General features: G+C 43.4%; 1 protein-coding gene across 3 annotated transcripts in view; it reads left to right on the top strand.

The window, feature by feature from the left end:
• The window catches only part of ESF1 (ESF1 nucleolar pre-rRNA processing protein), a 387,155-nt gene that overhangs the window by 362,249 nt on the left and 1,953 nt on the right, over positions 1–22,953 (top strand). For all 3 annotated transcript variants that reach the window (XM_085612700.1, XM_085612701.1, XM_085612699.1), the window contains exon 13: positions 8,522–8,668. In XM_085612700.1, coding sequence (XP_085468826.1) covers positions 8,522–8,668 — 147 coding nt within the window. The remainder of the gene's footprint in view (positions 1–8,521; positions 8,669–22,953) is intronic.

Here is a 22,953-nt window from a genome sequence, read left to right as displayed (position 1 = left end):
ACGGGGGTTCGCTTTGTTTAATTAATTTTTTTTTTAAACTTACCTTCCCGGGTCCCGCGACGCCCTGGCTCCTGCCCGGGTCCCGCGACGCCCTGGCTCCTGCCCGGGTCCCGTTTTCCTGCTCTCCCGCTGAACAGGAAACAGGCAGCCTCCCTCCCCTCCCATAAGCCAATCACAGTGCTGCAAAGGCGGCGTTGTGATTGGTGGGGACGACACCCAGCCTGGCGCCTATGGGGAGGCCATTTTCTCTATGTGGGCTGCATGCAGCCTACATAGAGAAAAGTCAGGTGCGCATGACTGGTTTGATCAACCCTAGAGGGCCAACTAAACAGTCAGGGCCCACAGCATTGGGCAAGCCACTCTTCCCCGCCCCGCCCTCCCCTACCAGGCATACCCTTCTGCTTTTTAAAATACCATTTTGTTTCTGCTTCTCGCACTGCGAGAAAGCAGTGGGGCGACGCTCCTCCGCCCTAATGAAGGACCCGCCCCTAGATACCACCAGTAATAGACTACACCTAACTACATCCCCGTCTCTTGACACCCCAATATACTTCAATCCTTAATTCACTCTGGTGGTACTCCCTAGACCCTTCGACATGGGGCGCAGAGGAGAGTGTCTTAGGGTGAATGGCATGTATGTTGGGGACACTGTAAAAAAACGACTTTCGCCTGGGGGAGCACGTGCGGCTCCGCTACGCTCACTGGGTAACCCATCCAGCAATAAAACAAGCAGTTGCATGTGATCCTACCTCTATGGAAAATTATTAAATACTAAACCGGATCTAGGGGAGTCCTCTCCTTTATCAGCTCCTTGTTACAGTGCACCTTCTGCCCACTGACCCGTACGAAGCCAAATTATAATCCATTTTAGAGAAAACACAGATCAACAGTGAGATCAAATATGGCATACCCTTAATAAAAAGGGGTTAGGAAGCTCACTACAATTTGCTTTTCGATTGATACTTGTACCCTACCCCAGCAAGTTACATAAATTCTATCCCGGGGTGAGTCTCCTATGCTGACGAGAATGTGGGGGCTTGGGTGGAATGTTGCATATATGGTAGACATGTCTCAAGATATAACCCTTTAGGAGAGTAATGACAACCCTTAAAACAGTACTGGGATACCCAATCCTAGAAGACCTGTGGCTTATCATATTTGGGGTGATACCACGGGAATCACGGTATCAGACCAAGGGAGACAGACTCATCATTTGGAACTTTCTCAGTGCAGTAAAAACTACCATCGCTGCTGATGGTAAGCCAAAGTACTGCCGGAGATTATCATCCCATGGCTATGGTGAAACTCTCTTGGAATCTCATTGAAGAACAGCAAACTGAAGCATACTGGGAAACCAGTGGCTCCAAGACGCCCTACCTGCTGCAGGGGCTCCGTTGCTGACCTGTCCTTCCTGCCTGCCTTCTTGCCTGCCGTTACCGCTGTTCCTGGGTGCCTTACGCTGTGAGTCTCCCCTGCCGCCGCAACTCCACCGCGCGGCCGCGAGCAGGGGGAGACTACAGCTCCCAGGCTCCCTAGCGGCTGCCGACGCCATCTACGCGCCCAGAGGCGCTAAAAAGATCGCGGCTTCCTCCGCGTCGCGGGCCGCGCGCGGGCGGCGCCGGGCTAAGCCCGGGCAAAGGGCGGGCCCTATGTGGCCTGAAGAGGCCTGAAGAGCCTGGCCTGGGCCAGAGACCTTGGCGGTGCACGGCCCGTCCATCAGAGGCTGCCAGTGAGCTCATGTATGTACAACTACTGGGGTAAATAGTGACGATTACCTGGGGTCTGTACTTGTGCCATCACCTTGTACACATACTTTATTTGTCTCTGCTGCCAGTAACAACTTTGTTCTGATGGCCAAAGGTAAAAGTGACAATGTTCTGCATGGGTTGGGCACAATGGACAACTACCTGATTAAGAAGGTGAACCTGATCAACAATGTCAGAAGGGCTTCTTTGGGCAAGGAGATCCCCATAATGTTACCTGAAGAGGTGCCTCTCTCATTGGTGGATACACATGCGCCTAGTAATTCTATCACTAGTGTAAAGAAAGTTGTATTGGCTTCGGCCCAGGTGCATGATGAGAGGCATGTAGGTCAGCCAGCCAATTCTAGGGCTGAACTAGAGCATGCCTCGTCACCCTTAAGATTGGTAAGAAAATATAAAAAAGCACAACGGAGACATGGGGGGAAGCACGACCAAAAAAGAGTAGCATTATCTAATCATAAAAGGGGCTCCTTAACGCAACTATCATTGGGAAAAAGCTCCGCTTTGGGGGTATCAGGGATCGTGTCATCATCAATGACTAATCTTACAAACTTCTTAACAGAACCTACTGGCTTATCTAATTTTGGAGTTAAGGAGGACACAGGGGAAGTTCCGGCTAGCATTCGCACTGATGATTCCCCCTTAAGTACGCCTGATAACGCTTGTGAGTCCTTGTTGAGTTTCCGTATTAGCAGTGATGATGAAGGGTCATCATATCTCCCTAGATTTTCCCCCGTATCTCCCTCAAACTCAAAAGATGAGTTATCACCTGAGGTTGAACATAAGCAAAGTGGGGGAGGCTTATCATTAAAGTGGCAAACTGAAAATCCGCAGAGGAACAAAACCTCTATCTTGAGGGATGCGATGGATCAACTGACCCCCCTCACGACGCCCTTAGAGGCTACTCACTGCTTTATTAGTGAGGGTGGTCTTTTGGAAAAAATTGAGTACCTGGTAAAATCTTTAATGCAGCCCCTTCTGGAAAAAATTATGATGATTAACACACACCTGGATTTAATTGAGAAAAAGGTAGCAGATAATACACTTTCACTTTCTGGTTTGGCAATAGGATTAAATAATATAAACTCCAGTAAATTACATGCAAAAGTGACGATAGCTACAATACCTGCTCCATTATGTCCCCCCATCACTCTAACACCTGACCAGATTAGACAAATGTCATCCTGTCCCTCCCCAATTAAAGTGTCAACACCGCCCTCGTTGAAGAAAAAGCCTGCCGATAGGACGCAACCACAAAGTAAAGCAGGTGATCATATGGTAGATAATCTGACCTCAGAAGTAAAATCAGTATCACTACAAAATAAGGCCAATAAGGATAGTGAGTCTAGGAACATTACTAATAAAAACCGGCAATCCAACAGTATAGTAGATTTACCGCCAGAAGCAGCCCCCTATGCGATCGTTATGGCGGGCGTCCCTGAGCTCCCCTCTGAGAACAGGGAAGATTATCAAGCCTTAAGGAATAAAATAATTCATTGGCTGTGTAATTACAGACCTTTGCCTGCCTACATAAATGGGGAAATCCTACATGTCAGGCGCTGCAACTGGGTGGGGTCTCGTCCTAAAGACAAAAAAGGGGATGTGATTATTGTAAATTTTAAAGATCAAAGAGCAGTTAGACATATTGGGGACTGGTATGATCTAAGCAGTAGTGATTCCATCTCTACACACTACCTTAATTATTTCTACCCATACTCTCCAGCCCAGCATCGTATGAATCAGGAGGAAAGAAGGCAGACTGTCAATAGGTCTGCTTTCAACCATCATGGTTATAGCCGGATCCCTTTTGTGCAACCATATAGCTCATTTAATCCCCATCCTAGGCAGCTCCATCCCTCCACCCGATGCCTGAATTATGGAAATAATTATCTGTGGGATAATAGAGGCATTGTTCCGCCCGTTTATAACATATCAACCCACAATCGGTTTGATGTTTTCTCAGGCCTTGAATGTATGGATTGACACAAGAAGGACATCTGCAATAGTCAACTACTAGGCCTAGGGGGGCACACTGACTAAATTAAGGAGAAAATTAATGAACAGAGGCCACGGGATTGTATTGAGGACAACACGCAAGTACAATCCGCCCATAGTGTGACTTATGCTGACATCAGGAAGGACAGCTGTAAGGTTTCGAACATGCTGGATTTAAATGATGGGGGATATTACGGAGGACCCTGCTACAAGCAATCTGAGAAGGCAAGGGATAAAGGATCTTTATGTGACCTTGTAACTAATGAAATAAGGAAAACCTGCACATTCCTATTTTGGAATGTGGCAGGACTAAGGGAGAGAATTAATAATCCATCCTGGGGAACTGTTATAGATGGACATGACATTTTGGCTCTCCAAGAAACCTGGCCTTTAGATCCAGTGCATATTAACGGTTACAGAAGTTTCTTTACCCCGGCCGTGGGGGGCAATCATGGAAGAGCAAAGGGTGGTTTACTCACCTTTGTTTCAAACCAGCTTAAATGTAATAAGAGCTGGTTTACACCAAAATCTAGCTTCTATCAATTAATAACCCTAAGAAATAAGAAGGGATTTAATGTTGTTGTCATAAACTTTTATAATAATATTCCAAGGAAAGAAATCCCTAGCATCTTAATAATGCTGAGGGAGGATATACAACATGAAATAGATAAAACCGACAGGGAATTTATGATTTTATGGGGGGGGGATTTTAATTGCAAACTCTATATAAAAGGCAAACAGGGTATGTGTGGTCTAACGATAGAGCAGGAGATAAACTTAACTCATTTCGATCATTCTCTGATCGGGGAACTATTAAACGAAATATTGTTTATGTATGATCTGGGATTTGTAAATGAAATCGCCCAAAAACCTACCACCTTTGTGCCCACATTTATCGGTAGAGTAGCACTGTCTACCATTGACTTTATCATTGCTTCAAATAGTTGCAGCCATAAGATTATCAAGTCAAACATCATGGAGCTGCCAGTTAGTGACCATCTGCCCCAAATAATGGAGGCTGAAAATCCTTTTTTTGACTGGCATGAGGTCGTGCCCCCTATGTGTACAGTTCCTGATGTGGCCCTTGGCAGACAAATTGGGTACAACTTAAAGTGGGGTAAGGTTGTCCCGGAAATGTTTTTAGGTAAGTTGCTGAATGCTTGCCCAAACAGCTTTGATATCTGTTTGGACGAAAAGTCTAACCGCGAGCTGATAATTGAGCATTTCAATATAATAGCTTCCACAATTAAGAAAAATTTGTGGGTGGAGGTTAAGAATAGGGCAAAGGGTAAGAAAAGCTGGTTTGATAATGCCTGCACCAGGTCTTTAACTGACCTGAAAAGTGCCATTCATAGGATACCCCGAAATCCTACTGAAATAAGAGGCTGCAGGAAAAAATATAATGAAGCCCTAAAAAATAGAAAAAATGTCATAAAAAAGGAGGCCTTGGAAGCGCTATGTGAAGCATCACAGCTGAAGGATGCGTCTGCATTCTGGAGGGCCGTTAATACCCCGTTCCTCTACGATAATTCCAAAGCGCGAATAGAGATCGCTATCGCTGAGGAGGATTGGGTGTTGCATTTCTCAAATCTTTATAGATCTCAAGATGAATGCCATATCACAGATCCTGCTATAAGGGACAATACAGGTGTCGGGGTTGAACAACTGGTAATAACCCTGGAGGAAGTCAATATGGCCTTGAAAGCAATGAAGGGTGGCAAGGCCGCAGGGCCTGATGGGATCCCTGGTGACCTGTATAAAGCAAATACTGAGATCTGGGGTCCCATGCTGGTACAACTTTTTAATGCAGCTCTGGCAAGGGGCTTAAACCCGTCTTGGTTCACCTCGGTCATTGTACCTATTTATAAGAAGGGAGACAGACAATGTTGTGCTTGTTATAGACTAATCTCCCTTCTGGACTCATCTGTAAAAATCCTTGGGAGAATCATCTTGGCAAGATTACAAAGCTGGGCCGTGGAGAATGAAATAATGAGCGACCTACAATATGGATTCCAAAAGGGCATTGGCACTGTCGAACAATGCCTAAATCTAATGATCATACAATCTAAGTATTCGAGGATAAAGGGTGAACGCTTGTATCTCACGTTCGTCGACCTCTCATCGGCGTTCGACTGTGTATATATCATGTCAAATTATGGGCAATTTTGAAAGAGATAGGTGTGGAAGATTCTATTGTTTGCTTTCTGAAAGATTTATACTCAGGGGCCACAGCTTCGGTACGCTATGGTAGTGGGGGCCAATGCACCAGAGGGTTTGAGGTGGGCCGGGGTGTGTGCCAAGGGTGCGTTTTGGCCCCTTTCTTATTTCTGGTATACATTAATGGACTTGAGCGTCGCCTACTTCAGGAGTGCAGGGATATGCCTAAAGTTGGGAGGAGGTCTATCCCTGCACTCCTGTATGCGGACGACGCAGTTCTAATGGCCCGTACCCCTGTGGCACTACAAAATTTGATACAATCTTTTGAGATCTTTATGTCTAGCTTAGATTTAAAAGTCAATTGTAGTAAAACCTTTTCAATGAACTGTGGTAATAGATCTGGAAGGCAGACAAAAAGAATGTTTTTGAATAATGTTCCTTTGGAAATCACTCCTACTTTCCCTTATCTTGGTGTCTTGTTCCATGAAACTGGGGCGTGGACTTGTGCGGTAAAGGCCAGAACTCTTTTGTTCCAAAAAACTATAAAGGCCTTAAAGAATTTTATCAAAATATTGGGTAAGAAACCGATCAAAGAAATTTTAACAATTTATAAAGCTACGTGTACATCAGTAGCCATGTATGGCTCGGGCCTTTGGGGGTACTCCAATATTAACTCAATCCAAAAAGCCGAGAACAGGTTTTTGAGGTACGTCCTGACAGTACCTCAAAGTGTTGCGACTTACATTTGCCACATTGAACTTGGACTAACTTATATATCTGATGTAATCAGAATACAACCAATCCTTCTGTGGCATAGGCTATGGACAACTAATGAGTGTACTATGAATCGGGCCATTTTTCAGGATGTTTTAAAATTGGAAAATGTGGGTAGATTGGAATGGCTAAACTATGTTAAATCGTTTTTTGATAAAATTGGCTGCCAACAATATTTTGATGACCCACTCTCAATGGGCAACATATCCAGGAACCTATTGTCTAGGCTATGTATGGAATATCTCATGGAAAAAAGAAGGCAAGAGGAAATGAAGAAAAAGACTGTAACCTCGCATTTTCCTTTGTTAATTAGTAACAAAGTACAGCCATACTTAACTCTGCCGATGTCAAATTATGATCAATTTCTTTTGACCCGTTTTAGATTAAATATTGTTTTTAGACTTCTGTCCTTCCCAGTAATGAATTCATGGTTGCCTAATTTGCCCTTGTGTCCGTGTGATGATTTCCTCGCCTCAATCTGACATCCATATTTTATTTTTTTGCAAATTTTATACTTTACCACGTAGGAAATACATTGTTCCACTCCTTAAAGAACTGAAAATAAATAAATGTTGCCCAGCTTTTTTAGAATTTCAGAGAATGGACACTGTTCTAACTGTCACTGTAGTTTTAAGCTTTTTTAAAAATGTTTTTAAATTTCGGAAAACAATGGGTCTTGATGAAATATAATTAGACCCTTTTCTCCTTTTTATGCTCCCTGCGTAAATTGTAATTGTAATTTGATGTTGTTGCTTTCATGGTTTTTGTCTTTGAAACAGAATAAAGTATTTTTGAATTGAATTGAATTGCATACTGGGAACCATTGTTCATTTTCCCATCAGGTCACCCGGCAAGAGCATACCAACTGAGACGGGGAGTCATCAGTCTTTTTTACCGACCCCCACTGTTAGTTGGCCTGAATACTGTAGCTCCTGACGGAAGTTTAATGTACTTTTTTATGTTTACCACGTAAATGAATTCGAAATATATCTAAGGGTCTGGGTTTATAGTCCGTGCACTAGTTTAGGCACATCTTCCGTGGGTGGGGTGGGGATTGGATAGGGTGAGGTGGGGAGGGTGAAAGGGAGAAGGGAAATTCACTCACCTTCTTGTCTTTTCTCTTCTTTCGTGTGCATGCAAATTACATCGTTTTGATGTACATATACAATTACTTGCACCAAAAGCACCCTTCCAAAATGATGGAAATTGGTCGTAAGGCTCAAACGAGAATAATATTTCTGCACTTTTCCAAGTTATCTCTAACCCAAACATGCGCCAAATGAATTAAGTCTTGTTTGGTGAGGTTCCCAAAAGCGTAACCTGGACAGTGCTCCATAAAACCAATGCTGTAAGTTATTAAGAAACAACTATTTCCTGTTTGACTAGGAGCTAAGGTTTCAGTGGATGCAGATGCACCACTTAAAAGGTCACAAAAAGGCAGAAGAACCTCAGTTTAAGGGTTTCAAAAAATAAAAAGAATTGCATTTTAACACTGTACAAAAACTTAGCTCACTTAAATCTCACCTACAAGATGGAATGCGATTATTCAGACTGGATAATATGTTTTTTGTAGTGTGCTATGATGGGATTTTCTTTAGGAAGCACTTTAGCAGATGCCTTTCAGTATTTTTGATGCTCACTAATTTAAGTATTGTGTTCTGCACTATTTAAAATGTACTGTTATCTCAGCTGTTGTCCAAATCGTGGAACTAGACATGTTATGCATAATTTTGCAGAGCGTGCTTGATAATAATTCTTATGAACAGTGTGGTGAAAGGAACAGTCCTTCCTGCATGGAGATGTGTTAGATTGATACATTTGTTTTATTACAGGCTGAAATTGCCCTGCTTATGATGGACGATGATGAGGATAATAGGAAGCATTTCAACTATGAGAAAATTGTAGAGCAACAAAATCTGAGCAAGAAAAAGAAGAAAAAGCTGATGAAAAAGAAAGAATTGCTGGAGGATGATTTCCAGGTAAAAATCACACAACCCTCTTTTCTCCAATGTGCATGCATTTGTCTCATTTGTATGTAAAAGATGTGGTACACTGCAACAGAATTATGTAGTGCAAGTGGATTCTTTTTTGCCTACCCTTTGATGTAGACACTCAAACATTTGATGAATACTCGGCTTGATGTTGAACTTGAGTTACCTACGAGAGCCCTCCACTGATCAAGAGATCTGTTAGTTGTAGAAAAAACATGAAGCAGCTGAAACCACACTGCTATGCACTGCGTCCCATAACACAATAACCTTACCTCGTGGTCATCACGAATGACATGGAACACTTCCTGCGTAGGATCAAAATAAAGACTACATCTTTCCAGCCACACACCCTACACAGTGTTGCGTATGACCCATATAGGCAAGTGCTTCCTTGCCCCACATAAGAGTAGTAAGCGCTACATGAATGCCCCAATACAATACATAAACAGTTGATTTTGGTGGAATTGCTGACCTTCATAAATAGCAGACAGTATATAAAGGAAAGTAGAATGAAGTTCTTGTGTTGCTTTAATTAAGGCACTGCCCGTTTAAGGAAACTTGTGAATTCCTTTTAGGGTTTTTTTAAAGTGTGCTTGCAATTTTTATTTTATTTTGGCATCAGGGGAAGTCAGTAGAGTTTCGTGAGGACAGGGTTGATATTGTCATACGGTCTTGTTCCTTTGACCAGACACAACACCGACGATGCATTGCTGTGTCATCATGGGAGATTAAAAAAGCTGGTGTTGAAGTGCGAATTTCATCTATTTAATCTGCAGAGTTCATTCTTTGTTTGTTTCAAAACGAATCTACTTGCCCCATAAAAAGCCTGTATTTTTACATTCAGTTGCATGATAGTAATTCATTGCGCTAGCCGCACTCTAAACATCTGAAAAAAATATTTGGAAATTGTAGATTCAGAAAAATAATCTTCCATTTTAAGGTAACTGAATATTATTATAAGGAGTTGATGCACAATGTTTAAGTTTCTGAACTTCGAGAATACGTAAAGTCAGCTCAAGTTCATTATAATCACCATTCATAGCGCTAAATTGAATAGTAATATTCTCCCTTCATTGGAATTTCTTTGACATTTGTCAATAATGTTCCTTTATTGACATTATTTTATAGTGCAGACGTGCCTACAATAGACATTTTCTGTATTTTGTCCTTTTAAGTAAAAGACAGGCAATAGTGCCTAGTGGAGTTACATTCAGCATATTTGAGTTTTGACACTGCTCCTTTAAGGTTTTTTCAGCTCCCACATTCCAGAATGCATAGCACTGCCAGTAAGGCATTTCATTTTTCTGCACTTCTAAGCAAAGATTGCTGAGTACTACTTTGCCAGTTTTACAGATCTTTCCCTGCAAAAATATTGAATTCATTAGATGTCTAAGAGTGTCGGGCTACCGTTACCTTTCTCTGAAAACTGAGTTTTTTTATAAATTATTAGTCACTTTTTAATAGAAAGGTGTCTCTCTCCAGCTTACTTTTCAATCTCTATACAATCTGTCTTTGGCCCATAGTCTAAATGTTGTTGGAATAAATTTTAAAGGACTCACACAACTTTAGTATGGATTGTCCTCCAGATTCTCACACCTTTCCGGATTATACCATGTGCCAGGAGTTGCCATAGAATAGGAGGACATGGGGGAAGGAAGCCTGAGTGCTAAACTAGTAGTTCTGGAAAAAGTATAAAAACTTTATCCCTGAGGTCCTACCAAACCAAAGTGCCAGGAGAGATTATTGTTGTTAGAATTCCCTCTGACACACACAAAGTTCTCCAACAGAAACTGCACCAACCGATTATTTCTGCAGCCTTTGAATATTAAATTTTAGACATTGAGTCTCGCCACTGACCTGTTTGATGGTTAGTCTTCAATTACTTTTGAGATCTCCCTCAACCATAGAACTGAGCCATGTTGTCAAGCATTGACATTAAGACATCATGCCGAATATCATTATAGGGCAAGAGAAGGATACAAGGCTGGGCATGCCCTGCCCAATAATAATTCACATAAACACGATCTCCTAGGGGATAGTTCTGAGGGAAACTAAGTTAAGAAATCTCAAGCCTATCTGATCAGAGTACTGTGGTTTGTGTTTCTTTTTAAGGGTGAAAGCCTTCACCAACCCAGAGATGGCATACTTAATCAATGGGCCCATCTTCACGCATTGGTAGCAGGATTCTACCAATATGCACTACAACCATCAAAAAATAGGAGGGGCTCTTTATGTGTACAGGATGTACAAGATTCCTGGTGTGAGATATGTGTGATACAGAGGAAGGAGGAAAACTAAATCTACCTACTGGTAGTCTAATGACTTTATTCGTATCCAGTGTGTAGTAGGATTAAAAACAGGAGGCAAAGGTAAGCATTCTTCTCGCCCTAATAGGTCGATATGTTACAGCTCTTAAAATAGCCCTAAATAGGTTCTGAACTCTTTCTTCAGTACCAGACCTGTTTTGTATTGTTGTGCATAAATTATTAGCACAACCATCATTAAATGTCAATGGAAGTTATAGGGACATGCTGCCACTGTGCTTGTAAGTCCAAAGGTGGAATACACTTTACATCATAGGAGCACCTATTAAAACAAAACGTAAGGTATGACAAGAGATTTGAGACAACGTACTGTACATATATTGCTTTCTATTCTTAAAAAATGTCATGTAAATAACACGTGTATGGTAAAGTGAGCACTCAAACAAGCACAGACTCACGCTTAGCCTCCCTCTATGCCAATAAAAGTTTAAGCACGTTTTGTCTTACCATGACATCTGTTGTATCACTGTCTCCCTCACCTATGTGAGAAGGGGTTGGAGACCAACTAGAAATGTATAGAGACTGTTCACTGTGAGATATAAATCTTTGATGTTAACAACAAAAAGCTGCTCCTAAGGTAGTGACCACTGTGAGGTTTGGGTTATATTGTGAGTGGAGACATCTCACAAAATGTAACGGACTGGTCTCACACACCACCTGGTGTCATGCTTCATCATTGACCAGTCCTCACCCTCTAAAACCTTGGTTTGATAGAGGGCCGGCATACACCTGACGACAGGTATGCACTCCTAAACTAAGTGGGGGCCCATGTACAAGTGAGTGTGGTTAAAAATCATTATAGTTATCCTAGTTGTGTTTTTTAATGTGAAAGGTAACTATATGATGTTAAAATCCGATGACGGTATGTGGGGGAGTTAATGTCCTCTAACCGTTATGTGAGAGGTTGACATGTTTCTGCCGTGTTGGCCCAGGTGGGTCCAGGGCATTCATCAGGACCGAAATATATAGAGAGTGGGGGCTCCGTTCTTACCAACTGGTGGCAAGAGAATACCACTGTGTGGGCGTGATCAGTGTCACTCTCCACAATTAGATGGCTTCTAAATTCAAGCCCTAAGTACCAAAGCTACTTGCCCCATGGGAGGGGAAACCCCTGTTGTCAAACCTGCCTCAAGGAAAGTTTCCCAAGTGGTTCCAAGGTGACTGCTCCCGTTCCTCCCCGATGGCAATAGATCGTATAGATGATGCCTGTACTTTAGCAGTTGGTGAACATGTTCGGAATCCATGGTGTGTAGAGTCCTAAATCAAGGCTGGCCGTTTTTTCAGTGAATTGATGCACCCTGCTAGTGCCACATCCATGTCCCTTGATCCTAGGGAGATCCCGTTGTGATGGTTGTACAGGATTGTGGTTTGATGATGTCCATTTAGGTCTGGTGTGTACGAGGAAGGCACTTAAGTTGTGACTCCTCCTGAAGGCAAATTATGGTTATGCAAATGTCCTATTGTGTGCATTTAATATATGCCTGTAATGATCGATGAAATGGGTGGGGGAGGGCTTTCATCCTTGAAAAACAGAAACCATAGCCCTCTGATCAGTTAGACCTGATATTTTCCCTGGGCTTTATTGTGTTTTGAATTAAGGCATCATTCACCATTGAAGATTGAACACTGATCAACTTCAAACTTTACTTCAAAATTCAATCCATCAATGCCTGGATGCATTCAGGGATGAAGAAAAGGATGTAACCCCAAAATGAGTCCACATCTGCTTAACCAAAAACAATAACATCCACAATCATTCGCCATCTGATCCTCTAGATAAACTAGAACTTTCCTACGACTTCAGTTCATCTCATTCAGTACTTGGGGTCGTTCTTGACACAAGGATCACAAACGTGTGTGCTTCAAAAGGCATACATTCTTCTTTAGAATTGTCATGGATGTCAAGCAACATCTAATCTAAAAGCCAGACAGATTTCCCCTTTCTGTGCTCCAATGTATTGTGTATATTCCTAGTTCTGCATGTCAGATTCTACAATTGACATAAGCAGGATTATCTAGAGTATCAGCAGTGCCAGAGAACAGGGCCTATAATGACAAGCTAGCTCTATCTGTGGTTGCTCCATAATCATTAACTTAATGTCAACAAAGGGAAAACCTGGTAAAGTGGTTCCCTGCCGTTCGAATCACACCAGAGGAAATCATTAAAGATTTTTTGAGGGCGGTCTCTATTGCTTATATGTCAGGGCCGAAAGTCCAAGGCAATGAGTCAAATAAAGAACAGATAGACAATGCTACAACAATCTGTTATTTGAACGAAAAAGGGAAGAATGAGATCCAGAAGTCTCTTTAGGGAGTCTCAACAGATGTGGCAATGGCTTCTCGCTCAGTCATCAAGTCCTGGCTATCATCTGCCAGCCCTTCAAAACACCCAGGTAGACATACACATCAGGCAGGTCATAGAAGAGTAGGAATGAGTACTGAATGACAAAGGTGCTTGAAGGCATCTTCTGTGGGTGATGAATACCAAATTTCTACCTAGTTTGCACCGCAAATATTGCAAGATGAAGAGACTTTGCATCCAGGCATACTGACCCCCAACCGCAAGGCTGTGATGTTGTTCATACATTGGAACCATGCTGATGCTTTTCCTGTGGTTCCTCTCTTCCCCAAAACCGTTGTGAGTGATTCTTGTTGATCTTGACTGGCCATACCAGTTGTGTTGGACAGACTCCCTTGTGTTCCAAAAACTGAACAGGAGGCTTCCATTCTGGTCAGATCAACTGCTCATTATGTTAGACATGCTCTTGAACCATAGGCTTTCATTGCTGAACTTAATCACCTTACTCTTGAGTTTCTGCACTAAAGTAATCGCAGTCTAGTTCCCAGCCTCATGAACATCCCAAAGGAGGCAAAGTGCCCTCCCTCAAGGCTGCCTATACTCATGTGGAAGAGGTTTGGAATCTGCCATTTGGATAGAACATGAAAATAAGTTGCATCACTACCTTACGTTCTGAACTAGGCTACATCTGGTCCTCAGTTTTCACTATAGAGGTACATTTGGTCACTGTCACGGTCTATCATAAATGTGTTTTTCAAACAGGTTTTTCTCTCCCATTAGAGGACTAGTGTGCCCCATAGGAGGGTGTTGCGGATCCGGAGCTCCGGTAGGAAGAGCAAGTGGCAACAGAGCTGCAAGCGGAGTGGAGCGAGGACATATGCTGGAACTTCCCGCGGTCCTGATCCTCTAACACAGACAGATGACAATAGGCTCCAGGAGGCTTCTGAAGTGCAGTGTAGCAATAGGCTGCAGGCTTCTTGCATAACCTGTTACAGCAAACAAATGATGGACGGAATGCTGACAATGCAAACATTCTCCCCCAGTTGAAAGATCTGGGTTAAATCCATAGTTCTTTTGCCCACTACGCCACCCCAGTTTGGACCCAGCCATATGCAAATGAGTCTTGACCCTGTGCCCCATGGGAACAGTCCAGACCGAACTGCCAGGCCTGGTCCTCCCTGGACCGGAAACAAGCATCCTGGGACCGGTTTCAGGGTATGTCACCCTTCTCTTTAGAGGAGTTATTTAAGCTTTGTGATGATACTCAATGGAGGTCTAGTGGTGCCCCCCTAAGCACCCCTCAAGCTTCCTGCCCTGTTTTAAACCAGAAAAAAAGCAATCTTTCCGTAACACTGGTACCACATGTGATTCTATTCCTTCTATAAAGGGCAAGAAAAAAAGTGTTAAGAGAAGACATCGCAGGATCTGTAAAAAGCGATCAAGGAAAGTAAGATTTGATCTTAAAGTTTCCTTAGAAGTAAATCACCTAGATGGTTCTGTAGATCCTGCTTGTCCTATTGGTCAACTTAAATTTCCTCCATCAAAGGGGACTACTCTTCAAGCCTTTGCATCGACCAGTGGCGCCCAAGAGTAGGTACAAAAACAGACTATGAAGGCCCCGGATCACCCTCAATCTCCTTCACTGTGGGTGACTGCTCATCTTGAGTCACCATTGGACAATGGAATCCGACCGCCTGCCCATCTAAGGATTACTAAGGCCTTGGATGGTCCAGTCGATGTCTTCACCTTGAGCATGCCCCGTTGTCATTACAGCAGTAAATTATCTTTAAACCCACCTCACGCTGTTTTGGATACTGATCATCCAAAACTTTGATCCTTGATTTTCTTGTGCTGTTCGATTCAATCGCCTATTTGAATCACTCTTTGTAACTAACATGTCTGTCGGAAATAAGGATGATAAGGACCAATGATATTGTATCAGTTCAAATATTGAATTCTGTAAGTCTGAAGATATCTAGGGTTACTTTTAATTCCAAGGCTATCGTAAACTTGATTTCAGAAAATTGTTATTGTATTTTATAGTAAGGACATAGATGTTTTCCCCTTCTACCCAGATAGGATATCGTCTAGACTTGGTATAACTATGGGTAATTATGATATTGCTCTTTAGGAAAATGATTGGACCCAAAAAGAGGAATTTTTAACTAATGCAAAGTTAACTCATATCACAGTTGGGAGCAAAAAGGTAGAATTGTTACTCTACAGGGACCTAGAAGTGTCCCCTCCAGCGTCCATGCTAAAGATGAGTTGTCTAAGTGGTTAGCTGGTACCCTTAATTACAACTTTATATATAAGCACAACCAGTCGAAGTTATTTTAGCATGGATTTTAAAGATCTTTCTTGGAACTTAGCCGAATGATTCACCCGCTCAGTTCTCTAGGCACTTTATGTGCAGATATTATTTGTTTTCAGGAGACGTGGTGCGGGAGTCCCTTTGATTGTGAAAATATTGTGTAATTAACTATCCTGCTAGAAAAGTAAGGAAAGGCCATGCTAGTGAAAGAATTGCTATTTTCCTTAGCACAGATTATTTTTAGTCATATAAATCCTTTAGTCATACTTAAAACCCTTTACAATGTTTACTATTTATTTGCAGGGGCACGGAGGGTCCAAAGTTTGTTCAGTATTTACTTGTTAATCTTTATCTCCCTCTCTGTTCATCTTTGGGCTCCATTATTAGCTTTTTCATTCACTTCATTATTCAAATTGTACATAGAGAGATTATTGCTAATTTAATAATAGGGGATTTAATGCAAAAATGTCCAATTACGCTGTCAGTATGTTCTCTGATACGGTTATGGAGAATGCTCTAAACATACTAAGTACTCTCCTCCCTATCCTCTAGAGTAGATAAGAGACCCTTGTTCCCTTAGGTGCATGTAGGTATCATGGTTATATATAATTGCAAATGGAAGATTTTTCAATGGCATCCATGCCACTTTACGTACTAGAGCAGGAAGAAGACTTCACTAATTAACTGTATCCTTACCTCTTTCCCCATGTTCAGTTTCCAATCTAACTTTGAGATATTGGACTCTTTGTGGAGCGATCACAGTATTTTTTTTAACATCAAGTTATCTCTGGATGAGTCCTTGCTTTGGTTTCTTAAGGGCGATACAATGCACCTTAACATAGCAAACGGAAAAATCCATTGGAATACCGCAAATTAAGAAAACCTAAAAGATATATTTAAAATACCTTCCAACTTAACCCGGATCGTGAGGTAATCTCGGTGGCTACCTTCGAGAAGGATATGCAGGCCCTGGCGGTGGAGAACTCTTCTACTCAAGGGCCCTTTCCTATAAATAGCTAACCCCTACAAGTTGCCCACAAGGAACTTATTCTTAATAAATTAATAAAACAAATTCCAAAGGTGAAGATTCCTTTTTTTTGCTAGGGGTAGATGGAAGGTGATAAAATGATTAAAATGAAGGCACTCAAGATGGAAAGCAACCACAAAAAAACAGCAGGTTGATAAGATCTGAATTGAGCTATGGGAACCTGCCATTAATAAATATTGTAGAAGGTTCTGGCACATAATCAACCCATCAACTGGGTGTAGTATTAGGCTCAAAATTAGTCCAATCTCAAGTAATGAATGGGCATCTTATATTTCGAACCTCCACTCCGTTAATCATCCCCTTGATGAAGATGTACCTCCTTCTGCGGTTACCTCTTCTGAAACAGGAGATTGAATTAGCTTTTCAAAAGCCCAGATTAAGTAGATTATACTTCAAGCAAGATCTTCCTTTGCTAGGGGCCTTGACCAAATCCCGATCACTATCATAAAACTGGAAGCAGACCTCTTGTCAGGTTATTTGGCAGCTCTCTTTAATTATTGTTACCAACATAGATCAATTCCATCTTCATGGAGGGGTAGTATCATTTTACCAGTTCATAAGAAGGGCTTTCCAGCCCTTCCTATTAACTACAGGCTAATAATTCTCCTTGATTCAATAGGGAAAGGTTTTTCTAAGAGCCTTTTATTAGATCATCTTCAAGATTGGGTGGATGCTAATAGTACCATACTGGTGGAGCAGGCTAGGTATAGACCGTACAGTTCTACCTTGAGGGCCGTGTCCAAGATGGCGACCGGAGCGGACGCTGCCCAAAGAACTGCACGGTCCACCCTTGTAAGATCCTGCAAAATCCTACCCATCTGAGCCCAATCTTCGCAAATAACGACACCTCCTGATACAGGGGAGGACAGTTGCAGTGAATTACGTGTCCCCCGAGGCAGAATCTCCATGCTCGGCTGCTGACCTGTCTGGTTCGACGCTGCATGGAGGGGGGAGTATGTGTGGGTAGGGATGATAGTGGTATGTGTCAGAGTGTGTGATGACTGAGGTTGAGGTGGGCGTAGTTGGTGGACGCATTGCGAGTCCGTACGGTACGCTGTTCCCCGACCTGACAGTAGAGACATATTGGACGACTGTTGGTAGAACGAGAGATATGGAAGTTTTGAGGAGTGCTTGTGTGTTATTATTTTTGTTATGCATGTGTCATGATAGAACTGCTAAAGATCGCCCGTTAACACTGTTTCAGTGGAGGGCGTTGGGACAGGGGATCACATGGGGATGCAAGTTTTGTTAATACAGTGTCTACCCGGTGGGAGTGTTGTTCTAATTGTTCAGGTTCTGGGACTCCCTGGCAGCGATGGTGGCGATGAGTGGGTTGCACATACAATGGATTGGGCTATCACCTACTTGTGGAAATGGGAGGGTATAAAATCATAAAATGGAACGTGAGAGGGATAAACTCATTTGTGAAGCGTTATAGAGTACAAACATACCTGAGACGGCGGAGCGCCCAGATGGCTATGTTACAGGAGACACACCTCCTAGACACGGAGTCACAGAAACTTCACAAAAAATGGAGGGGGTAGCTGTTTGTATCTACTTTCTCTACTTATGCCTGGGGAGTGGCCATATGGATAGCCCCACAGGTTCTGTTCAAACTACGTAAATATTAGGCGGACGTGGAAGGCAGATCTGTGATAGTGCATGGGGACTTTGATGGTGTAGAAGTGTGCCTGGTGAATGTTTATGCCCCAAATACGGATGATGGCGAATTTTTTAATACTATGGAGAATCTCCGTCTCCCATACATTGAGATACCACTAATCTGTGCTGGTGATTTTAATTGTGTACTGATGGGTCACTGGATAGGCGCCCACTGAAACATCACACTAAACTGAACATGACAAATGCCCTGAGGGAAGTGATAGGTAGGCTTCAATGCGTAGATGTCTGACGCGAAACACATCTAGAGGAACAGACTTACACTTGCTATAAGCCAGCTTGCGCAGTATATAGCATACTTGATTGCTTCTTGCTTTCCCGTGAGATGTGTGGTGCAGTGGGGAAAACAGAGGTGTTGGGACGAATTTTGTCAGACCATGCTCCGATATTACTGGAATGGGGGCCCAAGAGGCGCAGGCCGAGAGTCCCACTATGGTGATTGCTGCCAGCCACACTACGTGATGCGGTCTTTAGAGAGGAACTCAGAGAGTTAGTAGCAGGTTATTTTGCAACAAATTTGTCGACCACCGAGGCTACGAGCACAGAGTGGGATGCATTCAAGGGGGGATTGTCTGTCTAGAGTGGGTGGCACCAGAAAGCGACTGGAGCTATCAGAAGCTGCGGTTGAACTGACATTGGGACTTGCTCCTGCAGATACAGCACCTAATCGGGGAGGTCTGGGATAGACTGGATTGTCTAGTCCATAGGGAATATAGGCAATTATTACATAGAGAGGGCGATAGGTCTGGAAGGCTGTTGGTGTGGCTGTTAAAGCGAGCGCACCCACCTCCATTGATATTGGCCCTCCGTGGCCCTGGTGGAGCTATGGTTACTACACAGGTCGGTGTCAATACAGTGCTATTCAACCATTTAGCTGGCATTTATCGTGAAACCACAGGGAGGGAGCGGATGTCCCACTCCCGCGACTCATGGACGGACAAGGGGAGGAACTGGAGGCAGCACTCCATTTAGAGGAACTGCAGGAGGCACTACGGAGTACGGCTCGTTGTAAATCGCCAGGCCCGGATGGAATCCCTGTTGAATTCTATCAGACATATGCCAAGGTTTTGCTCCCACGTTTATTGGACATGTTAGAGGAGGCCAAAGAGGCTGGATGTCCGCCTCCATCTATGAGAGGTGCACAGATTATTATTGTGCCCAAGCCGGCGGGAACCCAGAGGATCCGGCCGCATATAGGCTCTTGTCCATGTTGGGAGCCGATGCCAAATTGTTGGCTAAGGTACTAGCCATGAGATTACGAAGAGTTGTGACTTCTCTGGTACATGAGGATCAGTGCGGTTTATACCGGGGAGGGGAACGCACATAAACCTACGGCGATTATCGCACGTCCTACACTCTGTGGCCGACAGCAAACTCAGGGCGACAGTTGTCGTCCTGGATATCGAAAAAGCCTTTGATACGCTGCAGTGGGAATATCTCTGGGAGGTGTTGAGGAGAATGGGGTTCGGCAGTGAATATGATGCATGGATCAAATTACTGTATCACCAACCGAGAGCCAGAGTGCAGAATGGGGGGACAGGTGTCAGAGAATATATTGATAGAGAGAGGTACACGGCAGGGATGCTATCCCTGCTGCTTTTCGCATTAGCGATGAAGCCCTTGGCAGTGAGATGGAGGAGGGATATTGCGCCATGGGGATAATGGTAGATGGCTGTACTCATTTGGTTTTCATTCATGCGGACAATGTGCTCCTCTACTTCTTTAAAGTGGCCTCCGGCCTTCAAATTAACTGTCAGAAAACAATATTATTCCCCTGGCAGCACTTGCGCGGATGACTCTCCAGGACCTTCCTGATGTGGGTTTGACTGGGAATGTGACCACTTCCGATATCTGGTCATCCAGGTGGCCCATCGGCCAGAGACAGTTCGAGCTTAACATGGGAAGAGTTCTCACGGGATTGCGGGCCTCGATACAATTCTGGAACAAACTGCCACTGTCGGTTATGGGGAGAGTGGCGGTATTGAAGATGGTGCTGCTGCTCCGCAGCCTCGATGTTCTGCAGAATTCATTCTGCAGAATCCCAAAGTCCACGTTTCATACATTAAATGGTCTCTTAATCTCGCTAGTGTGGGTGGGAGGCCGGAGTAGAGCCAAGCTGGAGACGCTCAAGCTGGATATGGACACCAGGGGCCTTGGACTGCCTGATCTCAGATTGTCATATAGCAGGATTGCTACAGTACACAGTGCAGTGGTGCATGGAGGACCGTACGGTGGAGACAGAACTATTGGAAACTGGAAGGATGGAATGCACCTACAGAGATTCCTTATGATGGGTGCAAGGGTTCCCACAGATTGCCCCCATATAATACAACAGGTGACTGAGGCTTGGGAGCCGGCAGTCGTACTGGTTTTCCGCACGGCACCGTATGCCAACGCGCTACCACTCCAGTGGCTTCAGGGATTCCAGAACATTTAGTCGCACATGGATATATCAGGGTGGCATGAGGGGGGGTGTGAAACAGCAGATCTATACCAAAACTGAACCCTTTGACGAGGCGCAAGACTGGTTCCAAAACCCAGGTGGGCATTTTCTGCAATATGCGAAGATTTCACTCACGGTTCGGGAGGTGTGGACCACGTTTCCGGAAGAACCACGGGAGTCGGGCACGCTGATGACGCTGCTGGATCCAGGCTCCAGTAGAGGTCTTATCTCGTATATACAAGGCTCTGAAAGAGGCCCGTGGGGCTAGCCTATCGGTAATCAGGGGAAAATGGGATGAGGATCTACCTATTCCATTGACTGATGGCGAGTGGAAAAAAGCTCTGCCACAGGTGGCTGAAGCAACAAGTAACGCAAGATTTAAGTTCAGCTAGTTCCATTATTTGCTTCACACTTATCTAACTCCACAGCGTTGTGCGTGAATTGTCCCGGGAATAATCCCCTCTTGTCCGCGATGCGGTACTGGTTCCGCCACAGTTTTACAAATGACCTGGAGCTGTATGCGCTTGTGAGTGTCCTGGGAGCGGGTGATGCAATGCCTTCATATAGCAACAGAGATGCAAATAGAAACCTCTATAAAACCATGTATATTAGGTATACTTCCAACGCCGAAGAAAGGGACACGGATACAATATACATTTGCCTTGCTGGGTTTGGTCCTGGCAAAACGACGGATTGGGATTCAATGGTTCCATCCAGCACCCCCCAGGTTGGATAAATGGAAGGATGATATACGAGAGTGGGGAGTGGGGAGTGCAGAGGAATGTCACCTTAGAGCGGTACGAATGGATGAGAATGCGCAGAGTGACTTGATAGAATGGTGACAAATGCTAACATGGGTGTCCGCAATGATAGCACAAAGTGATAACGAAATTGTAACTACAACACCACCTACTCACAATTCACCTGTATCCAACGTAGAAACTCTCCAATAGCCCTCTCTCATAAGCTTCATACTAGGTTTCCCAGTTCCCTGACTGCCACATAATGAACAGTGATGTTGCCACTGCTGCCAGGGGAGGGTGTGGTATGTCTCTTTCTTTCTATTTTTTTTAAATATGTTGTTCTGCTTTTTACTTAGGTTTTACAGTTATTATTAAATTCAATGGTAATTCACGACTATAGTGGTGATGGTTACGTAAAGTTATGTGATAAATTAGTCACAACTAAAGGAATTGTCTAATGTGTTACACATGTGACAAATAATTGTGTTGTGCTCTGACGCATAAAAAACAGTTCTACCTTAGAGAATATCAGTCCTTCAATTGAAGTATGTGGTGCTACGTAATATGCCGGTCTGCTCCACTTATATTGACTTCTCCACGGTTTTTGACCATGTAGACAACGTCTAACTCTATGGCAGAAGCTCAGAAATCTAAAAATGTCTGACCACCTGCTGAACCTTACCCCCACACCTTATTCCCTTACCTGGTTCCAGGTACTGCTCAGAGGGGACTGTGGGTTATCACCTAAAATAATGACTAACAACGGTCTTAAACAAGGCTGATTGTTAGCCCCTCTGTTGTTTTAATGATAGTTATGATTTGCCAATGGTATTGACTAACTCGGAGGGGATGCCCCCAAGCTAGATCATTGAAAAATATCTTAATTGCTTTATGCAAATGATATTGTGATTTTGGACCGGACGCCTGAAGGGCTTCAGAGTCGGTTGGATTGCCTGCAGAGGTTTGCTGTTGGCCACTATTTAAAGATTAATATCAATAAGAGAAAAGTGATGACCTTAATTGTTAAAGGAGTTAGAAAACTGAGAAATTTTAAGTGGTGGCTAGGAACCCTGGAATTGGAATATGTTATGATCACATTTCTCACTTTTCTGGGAAAGTGATGGCACATGCCATGACACTAATTACAATTTATAGGGCTGTTGGTCACAGTTTTGTTTTCCATTTGCTTTCAGTGTGTAATGTAAAAATCCCCTCACCTTTTACTTTATGCAATTGAAATTATGGATTTGAGATATTGCAACTTTCGACATTAAATGAAGGGGAAAATACTTCGTAGAAGTTGTAATTTAAATACCCTTGCGCCGGTTAAAGCCCTATGCTTAGAAATGGGGCTCCTGAGCATCTCTGTTAAGGAGCTGGCTGCTGTCCTCCGATGGGGCCACAGGCTTTTGCTTAGCAAAA

This window comes from Triturus cristatus, chromosome 6, assembly GCF_964204655.1.
Source record: "Triturus cristatus chromosome 6, aTriCri1.1, whole genome shotgun sequence".
Taxonomy (NCBI): Eukaryota; Metazoa; Chordata; class Amphibia; order Caudata; family Salamandridae; genus Triturus; species Triturus cristatus.
Note: the sequence above shows the minus strand (reverse complement) of the source record. Positions and strands in the feature narration are given on the sequence as shown.